This window comes from Pygoscelis adeliae, unplaced genomic scaffold, assembly GCF_000699105.1.
Source record: "Pygoscelis adeliae isolate BGI_AS28 unplaced genomic scaffold, ASM69910v1 Scaffold242, whole genome shotgun sequence".
Taxonomy (NCBI): domain Eukaryota; kingdom Metazoa; phylum Chordata; class Aves; order Sphenisciformes; family Spheniscidae; genus Pygoscelis; species Pygoscelis adeliae.
The window spans coordinates 965,064-975,152 of record NW_008824369.1 but is presented as its reverse complement, the minus strand read 5'-3'; the positions used below and the strand labels follow the sequence as shown (position 1 = coordinate 975,152).

The 10,089-nt window shown below is 36.0% G+C and overlaps 1 protein-coding gene across 1 annotated transcript in view; it reads right to left on the bottom strand.

The window, feature by feature from the left end:
• Positions 1–3,387: 3,387 nt before the first annotated feature.
• The window catches only part of TRRAP (transformation/transcription domain-associated protein), a 101,664-nt gene continuing 94,962 nt past the window's right edge, over positions 3,388–10,089 (bottom strand). Inside the window, 4 exon segments of the mRNA XM_009320003.1 lie at positions 3,388–4,638; positions 6,927–7,121; positions 8,078–8,281; positions 9,968–10,089. The exon segment at positions 9,968–10,089 is cut by the window's right edge and continues 16 nt beyond it. Coding sequence (XP_009318278.1) covers positions 4,354–4,638; positions 6,927–7,121; positions 8,078–8,281; positions 9,968–10,089 — 806 coding nt within the window. The 3' untranslated portion in view covers positions 3,388–4,353.

Here is a 10,089-nt window from a genome sequence, read left to right as displayed (position 1 = left end):
AAACCTTAAAGGGAACACTTAAGAGTGAATTGACAACGAATGTATTTCACTTTCAAGTATCTGCTCAGCAAGATGCATATTGAACATATATCTGAACTAATGAGACAGAGGGAACCCTTATCTACAATCATAAAAAATTAAATGCAGCTAAGATACATCCCACGTGTACTTGAAGATAATCATGAACCTCATATACTGTGCTATGTCAAACCACTTACCTGCTAATGAACAGTTGCTGATCATACAAGATATGTCAGAAGATTTCCTCCAGACTCTGAAGAATGCTCATGTATCACTAAAAGCTTTCAGGATTTACCTCCTTGGAACCAGCGGTAAAACTCTGGGTTAAGACTGTGTAAGCCTTCTCACAAAATAAGGTAAATCCATAGTTATATTCATGAAAGAAGAGAACCAAGTATTAACATTTGCACATTAACACCTCATTAAAATAACTCTCTTTTCCCTATTACAACTGCTCCCTCACACCCCAAGTTTTCTTTTAGGAGTATATTTGAATAAACAAGAGAGATGTCACAAATCTAAAAACAACAAAGTTCATCTATTTTAACTTACATTCTGATTTTTCCATTATGATTTCTATCATGAACAGAAAAGTGGCTGAATTATCTGATGATTTCCTTTCAAGGAATGCTGTCGTCTCTTGGAGTCGGACATATCTGACACGCAAATGATTAAGGAAAAAATACTGCAACACTCTGATGCAGCATGTGCCATATTTCACAGCTACAAATGTTACAATCTTCAATAAAAGGAAGCCAACAATTCCCTTCAAGTCATGAAAGCACTAAGCTTAGTTGTGAATGACTGCATATAGAGTATGTTGTGACACATGCAGGAAGTGTTATGTTTTATAAGAAAAAAGTTCAGATTCTTCTTGCCAACATGATTTTGATAAGGAAGCAAGTCTTTGCCAAAAAAAAGATATGTTTGTTTTCCAATTCCTTATATAGTCCTTACCACTCAGGTATTTGAGCTTCCACTTGTATATACTGGCATACAGCATAACTCAATCTATCATCTTCTCTTCGACATATAAGGAGCACACAAACCAAGCGTGGGAATAAAGGGGCCACGCTTTATTCATCATACAAGGAAACAGAACCATAATCTAGAACAAAAGGTATCTGGTGGGAAGGAATAAACTTCTCCCAGCCAAATCCCACAGCAAATCTTTTGATCCACTTAAGAACTACGTTAAGCAGAAAGGCTTGATGCCCTTGATCTAAATGCCTACCTCTCAAGTCCACAAACCAACCTGCCTTACCTGTCATCACGTGGCTATGGTTCAGGGTCAACCAGTTGGCTATCATTCTTTTTTTAAACTTTTGAGGGCTGAATGTTTACCATCTGTTTCTGCTCGACCTTATTTGCTACTGATTCTTCTGGACCCAGGGAAGAAGTAGGTAGACACCTAGGAAAGTCATGACTTGCTTGATGAGAGTCCCTTTGTTCTTGCTAAGGTCCTCAAACCAACTAATGGGAAAGGCAGCACTGATTCAGCTTGGAAAAGCTCTGGTCCATCTCGCCTAGGAAAGAACTGAAAAGAAACTTGCATGGGAAATCCTCCAAGTGAAATAATTTCAGAGAAACATATAATGCATTACTGCAGTTGCAGTTTAAGCTAGCGAACAAGTACTTCCAATTTGCATTTTATTCCAAACCTGCTAGGATTAGATTATTACAACTCCTACACAGAATAAATTAAATTTATCACTGTTCCTTAATATTGTGTTGTATTTTACAACAAAAATGGAACATTCATTTATTTTCCAGGCTTTTTCTCTAAAAATGACATTTTTCCATAAATTCATTATTGCATATTTACTTTTCATTTACGAGAGCTAAGGGTAAAGCTTTCCTTTTCATTTACAAATCAATAATATCTTAATTTCCATTTTCAAAATTGCATTTTATTTTTCCTGCTGTATTATAGTTATATCCCAAGGGGGGAAAAAAATGCATTTAAGTTGGAGTGCAAGGTACCTTCATTTCTAAAAGTAGATGAGCTTGTTACTGCTCAAAAAGTAAAGAACAGTTGCAAATTCACAAATTAACCTAGCAAAACTATACTTTATCTTATATACTATGTTGAATTGGCACATACTGTAACATTTATGCATAACTAACATATAGCAAAATATTCTGTACTAACCACCAAAGGCTTCATACTTAGTACAACACTGGAATATCCCACCTGAAAGGCAATGAAGACCAAGCAAATAACTGACACCTGAGGTCTGTCTGACATGACAAAGTGATGCCTCCCAGCCAAACATACAGTAAAAACCTATTTAACACAGCCTTCAAATGAGTTTAAATTCATCAAGTTAACAATTTTAGTTCATATTACAGTCATGGATGCAAACTCTCCCTGTATGTGTGTGTGTATATATACACATATAAAGCACCTTCTGTCCATCAGCCTCGCTTCCCTCTGCACCAGGTTCAGCGCTGGCTTATGGTGTTAGCAGAACTGTCGTATAAGATGAACAGTAGAGAGGGGCGTGTACTCCTGCATAATGCTGACACTCAAGTCCGTATCAATTGACTGCTTCTGCTAATGGCTGCAAAGATGAAAGGAACAGGTCTTTTTGCAACTCTGTGAAAGACCCATGGAAAGTCCATGCTGCTTTCTTTTTACATAATGACTTGACTACAGCCATACCTACAGCAAGCCTTAATCTGCAGGTAACCAATGAATTAGATGTTGTTCATCTGTTAACTTGCAGGTGAGCTCACCCACCCAGGAAAAGTCATCAGATTGGCTTTTAGAAATTTCCCTTGTCTCACAGACAGTACACTACTGAATGGTGGTGATTAACTTCAATTATGCCTCTCGTGTTATTCTGAAATCTCTAAAGAACCTGTTGACTGCTTTAAAAAAAATACAAAAAACGAAAAACAAACAAACAAAAAACCCCAGACAGACAGACCCATCCTTTGCTATAGCAATCAAGATCATCTTTGTTTCTGTGGGAATAGCAGTTCATCTGCAGATATAATCTTGACCTGTGAACAATTACTTAAAAGCTGAATTTCTTGTAGACACGAAATAGACTCTTCTGTTTAAAGAAAGACTTTTAGAAAACAGATGGCTAACACATTAAGTGACTGGCTAGGAAGAAAGACTGTACACGGAATAAAGAAAGTCTTGTCATATACCTACTTCCTGTTTGCAGCTCTTCTGTAAACAAATTCAATACCATACATGAGAACATCACATCCATGTCTCATTAATACAGCCATCACCCTTTAACATACAGGCTGTTTTCATTTATTAAGGATTACACCTGCTTTTGGGTCTTTTCTGTTTAGTCCATAGTATAATATTAAAAATATTCTGAATAAAATGAATACCACAGAGAGTTTTACAAAATATTTATTTTGAAAAAATCACTCTGTACAAATTTAACATTCTCAACACCGAAGTTTTATAAAAATGCTAACACAACAGAAAGACGAGTGAAACATTAAATTGATCTTTTCTTAAATTACAGAGAAATTGATTCATTCTAAAGAAGCTATTGTAATTCTAAACATTTTAAAAAAAGAGAGAGCTTTATAAGATTTTACTTTTTTTAATCTATTACAGCCAAATGCATGTATCAAAGGATGACTTTTTCCATCCTTTTTATGAACTTCCCCCCCCCAAACACTGTCCACAACTAAACCAAATACTCTAAATGGTTTACGCTTTTACTGTACATAGCTTGTGCTCCAAGAAAAGCTAGCACAATTTGATCATCATTTTCTCAGTGCCTAACAAAAAGTCACCTCTATACATTTGGTACAAAATTCTCTGTACAAACTGACTTTGCTCATGTAAATTTGAAGCAAACTTAAAGGAAGAGTATTTATTTGTGCCTTCAATTTGGTATAATGAAGGGACAGTGATTAAGTAAAATTTCACAAAGTAAAATTCAGTAACTGGGAATACTGTCTTTTTTTTTAATAATTACTATTGTATTAAAAAATCTATATACTGCAGATTATTAGGAATGGCAGATCCTAAATCTAACAGTGCTAGTTTTATAGTCATCCTCATAAAATAAGATTTTTCTGTACATTATTTGTTTCCTCTCTTCATTTCAAGCTATTTGTGAAAGCTGTTGTTGCATATTAAACAACCTTTCTTAAACAGGAGGAAATGTCCCCTCATGAAATTAAAAACAGTAAAATTGTCATATTACTGTAAACATGATTAAAACGAAGACTGACAAAATGCAATGTGACAGGTAAGCCATGGTCTGGAAAGCTTTGTTCACATTTTCTTAACACAATGTATGGCTCACACCACAAACAGCAGCAAAAAAAGCTATTGAAAATTTCAAGTTACAGCCAGGGGTGCCAGGCAGGATCCATACGACAGAGGTTATCCAAGCTATTTGCAGCTGCTACCAGAGTGTTGACTTTGCTTTCTCCTCCTTCAAACTGAGCAAGATTATGAAGTCGAGTCATGATAGCAGTGACAGCTTTTTGAACTAGTGAAACCAGCTGCTGGCTGTCCATATTTTCGGGTTGCCCAGCTGCTGAGAGCGGAGAGGAAGTATCCTCTTGTGTTTTTTTGTGCCATGCAATTATTTCATCCCGTAGCACAGTTTTTAGGATGCCATCAACCTATATGAAGGAGAAAAATCAGACTATTATATTTAATCCAAAGAACCATCAGGGATTACAGAATTGTGACTAGATTTTAGTCAACAGCATTTTGACACTTTTGGTCCCACATTGCTATCTCAGTCTTTTCAAGGTGAGTGTGGCTTCCAACTATCTTTACTATTTCCTCTCAAGGTGTTTCTTTTCATAAAAAGCTTTCATTATGAAAACACAACACAATGACTCCTACAGAAATGAAAAATCACATAAACTATAACATATATTAAGATCTTCATATACAAATACAGTCATGTATATTCTATTTTTAAATGACTCCACTAAATTTATGATTTTTTCCATACACCTAAGTCCTGTGCAAAGATTAAGAGTGCTCTGCGAAGCTGGCCTTTTTTTGCACAATGATTACACTCTTAGGGAATGCTGTTTTCTGCCGAACAGGGACAGAATGCTGACTGCAACATACATACACATGTATATAATATATATGTATATACACATGTATATAATATATATGTATATACACATGTATATAATATATATGTATATACACATGTATATAATATATATGTATATACACATGTATATATAGGCCAGTTCTATCCTTGGATGAAAAGAAATGCCTGCAACAAATAGTTTCCTGTTTTTTCTCATCACTGAGTTGAGTTACTGACATTAATCTGTCAACTCCAACAGTCTTGAGCTTCTAAAACAAACTTTTAGGTATCCAGTCTGAGTCAAATTCATTGTTTGCACATAACAAATAAAACATTTTATAACACATGTAGGTATTAGGCCAACATATACAAACACATATTAAATATATTCTATGGACATTTGTAAAAAAGATAAATGCAGAAAGTGTTAAAAGCATTCCTCTTAAGTCCAAAAGATAGATAATCTAAAGCAATAATCGCCACATACCTGAACTGAGCTGGGCACCCATTGCTCCAAAAAGAATAAATGGGCACCTGTGTTTTGATCTTCAAGAAATCATAGAATCATAGAATATCTCAAGTTGGAAGGGACCCATAAGGATCATCGAGTCCAACTCCCTGCTCCACATGACTCCAAACTAAACCATATGACTAAGAGTGTCGTCCAGATGCAACTTGAACTCTGACAGGCTTGGTGCCATGACCACTTCCCTGGGGAGCCTGTTCCAGTGACCAACTACCCTCTCAGTGAAGAACCTTTTCATCATGTCCAGTCTGAACTTCCCCTGACACAGCTTCATTCTATTTCCTCATGTCCCATTGCTGGTCACCAGAGAGAGGAGATCAGCACCTCCTCCTCCACTGCCCCCCTTCAGGAAGTTGTGGACTGCGATGAGGTCACCCTCAGCCTTCTCTTCTCCAAGCTGAACAAACCAAGTGACCTCAGCCGCTCCTCGTAAGTCTTGCCCTCGAGACCTTTCACCATCTTGGTCACCCTACTCTGGAGACATTCTAATAGTTTGATGTCCTTTTTCTATTGAGGCACCCAAAACTGCACACAGTACTCGAGGTGGGGCCACACCAAATTGATGTGGCAAGTCTAACTGGGCATACATCATTCAGATGTTGAAATTACAGGCTATGTCTGCAAATTCATTTCCACGTATAGGCACGGCTTTGTAAGGTAAGATGATGAACTATTAAAAAATATTCTAACACAGCTTTCTGTATTAGAGATAAAGAAAAAAAATCACTTTAGGATATTTTCCATCTTTTTAAAAGTAACTAGCTCACACCATAGCTACAGTATGTTCTGTGCAATGTCTTTCTGGTGCAAATTGCTTGCCTAACCGCACGATGCCTCATTTTTGGAAAGCATTAGAATTTAAAAGGAAGTTAGACAATTTCTTTAGAAAACTACACCCTGCTAAGAGCTAGAATCCATCAAAGTAACAGTATATCTTTAGCATTCTATTCCACTAACAAAGGGGCAAGACATATTTCTATTCACAGATTATTATGAAGATTCTAAATGATGTTGCAAGTGTCATTTTAGTATTTACCACTGCCAGAATTTGTAAGGATTTATGAGGGTAGAGCACTGAAACAATCAGCCTGAATTAACACGTTTGGACAAAAAATTAAATTAAGGGTAGAATTACACCTATCTTCCTCCTATTCTTTCCAAAAAGACAAATTGCAAACATTTCAGCTGGCCTTTGTGATGACCTTAGGGTAAGATTTAAAAACAAATACAGGCTGTTCAGTTTCTACCTTAACCAAGAAAGTGCTGTTTAGTTTATAAATTGCCAAATATAACATGCCTGCAAACAACCTTTCAAAAGGTATACAAACCTTAAAGTTTGGCTGTGCAAAGCAGCGAGCTACTGCAATCATAGATGCAGTCAGTGGACCAGACACCCCAATGGTGGTAAGAAATTCAGAAATGTTTGGAGTAAGCCGGAATGGAACTGGACGATTGGCATCCAAATCTCCAGTAGCATCGTTAATGTCAAAGCGAAAGTAAGCTACATTTAGCTTGCCAGTATCCTGGATTTAAAAGCAAGATGCACAAAAGTAATTAAAGGAACAGATTTTCATTAATGAAGCCAAAGGAAGTTGAATTTTTGTTTACTGTTAATACTCAGCATACAAATAGTACTCCAATAGTTTTTCACTCTTTCAGTCAAACGGTTTTTGAGAAAAAAACCTAAACTTAAAGGCATGCACAAAGTCAGGTATGTATTTCTCTCAAAACATGTGTCCAAAACCCCTTACTAAATACACATTATTGTAATATCACACTTAAGGAATAGATTCTTCTGTAGCATGGTCTATAAGGAGTCATGCAAATAGACAGATCTCTGTTCTCTATGCATCCTAGCTCTGGGTAAGCATTCTCTATGCGTTGTTCACTCTGGGTAAGCATCTGAACACTTATTGAGAGGGATTAAAGAATCTTAATTGCTATACAGAGTATAGCCCTCCATGCATTAAAATGGCATTAAGACTTCAATATATACCACCTTTGCCCTACTAAGGTGTGGCCAGAAAAATCACTGCTAATAGGAGTTGTAGCTTGACATGATAGCAATGCTGAAAAGAACAGTATTTGAAAAAGGATATTCCCCTTTAAGAAAATGAAGCTCTAAATATTACTTTTTTTAAAATCTGTTTGACACAGAGATATATTCAAAGCAATATATTTGAAGGAGGACTAAAAAGAGAGATTTATCAGTCATTTACATGAACAGTTTGAATATCTAAGAACAATTTTACAGACAAAGTTCTAAATTCTCACCACAAAAGGTAGAGTTGATGTCCACAGGGACAGCAGTTTAAATTACTACCTACATGATGTGCAATCACATATAAATGAAAAGCCTACTGAAATGCACTGTTAATTATATATGTCAAATTACCGTTTTGACTCATTTCAAAAGTATAGTCCAAATTTCCATTTGATCAAAGACGACAGCATGCATCTAGAACAAACTAAAGCATACCTGGGCAATCTGCAGCATTTCAGGGTTGAGTCTATTTAAATGAAAGATGAATTCTGCAAAGCCAATTAGGGCTAACTGAATAGTGAACATCTTTCGAAAAGTCCAGTAATCCGTAGCATTGGGGAATGTATGTAAAGCCCACTCCTTAAGCATACTGCGCGGCACCATGTTACTCTGTACTTCTTTAAGTATATCTCTGAGAACCTACATATGAAAAATAATAGTTGAAAGAGATCATTTTTAATACACTTCTTAGCAACAGACAAATGCCAAAAGCAACTACCAAACTTCTTCTCTCAACTGCTGCATCCCATTTTAGGAAAAACATCCTGAACTTGGACGCTTTCAATTCAACACTGTTTCCTGACTTCTTTGTCAGAAACACACATAGTATTTTGTTAGCCCATCCTCTACACAGCTAGAAAATATTCTTTATCTGAAAAGACTAAATTTTTAATAAAAACCATATAAGCATGAGAACTGCAAACAGGCATGTCAGAAAACCTGAGACTGAAAAGTTATATAACCTGATTTGAAGTATCTTCTATTCAAGACTTTCAAGAAAATCAGAAGTGAGGTAAAGAGATATTCAACTCACAATGCTGCACTTCTTTATGGGAAACTAACAGAACATACTTCACTATTTTTCTAGCTTCAGTGCAAGCTGGATATGCATTTTGCAGCAATAAAAGCCTTTATTTTAAGCACAACAGCAAGATTTGAAATTATACATGAGACCTACAAAGCATGCAACTAAAGATGGCGCTCTGCATGGTTTCTTCATATACAGGGTAAAAGGTAAAGGATTTTTATTACAGAAGATAGGGAACGACAACACTGGGCAAAGTAATTTGTATTGTATTATTACAGCAAAATTAACTCAAAAATACAAAAAGATAAAAGCTGAGAGCTGTATTCAACTGTTTCTGTAAGTGAACACTGTGCAATAGTTTTTTCCCTAGATGTAAACATTTGCAATCTACCAAAATATTTAATTACTGTAGCATATACTAGCCTAATAAATTAGAAAAAGAAATAAAGTTAGGATCTGTTCTATTACACCAGAAAGCATGATAGTCATACTGACTTCAATTAAATGGCTGTTAAAGAATTTCATAACCTGAAGGAAAAATTCTCAAAATAGAAACAGATGTTACGTAACACTTCATTTTATTTTGTAACAAAGAAAGCCTGAAAAGATAGTTTCACTAAATGAAGTCTGCGATACATGTATACCATGGATTTTCTAATAGCGATATTTGAAATGGGACTGGCGTTTTATGTAAGAATTTGCATTAACCTTAAGATAAAAAGCATAACCTTATTTATCACACTTGGATTTTTGATGGAGGTTACAGAGAGAGGGAGCTTCATTCTTTTGGAGTACTATCATTTATTAGGGTGAGATTACTGAACTGTTTCTATTCGACTTAGATGAAATGAATCCACCGGCAATTTTAGGAGATACATTAGAGTAACACAGGGAAGCCTGCTTCACATACCGTGCTGTAACTGCTTATGTAAATTAGGAATGCTGTTTCCCATGTTATCAATTAATTATTTTCAAAGCACTATACGAAAGGGCCAAAAAGCAATCAACACCTTGTCTTTTTTAGTTGCAGTTACCCAAAACAACCTAGAGTAAAACAAATACAGCTTTTTTTGAAGCTTTCCAAGATTATCTAAAATACCAAAAAAGATGTAAGAGTTCCCAAGAATACATTAAGCAAAAACAAAATAAACCTCCAAAAAATCAAAACACCACCTCTGCAAAATATATCTGTCTTGCATCTAATGAGAGGTGAAGATTCAGGGCGGGGGGGGATTGGACACAGTATAGTAGAGTCCTCAGGAAAAGCCCTTGTTAAAATTCATCATATATTCTAATACCTGGTGGCTAGCTTGAGTCCCCCGTGCTTGGACCGTTGCCAGTCTGTCATAGTACCGAGAAATAGGGTTGTCATGCTCAATGCCTTTCTTGGCACACCGTTGCTTATAGATCTCCACCAGGG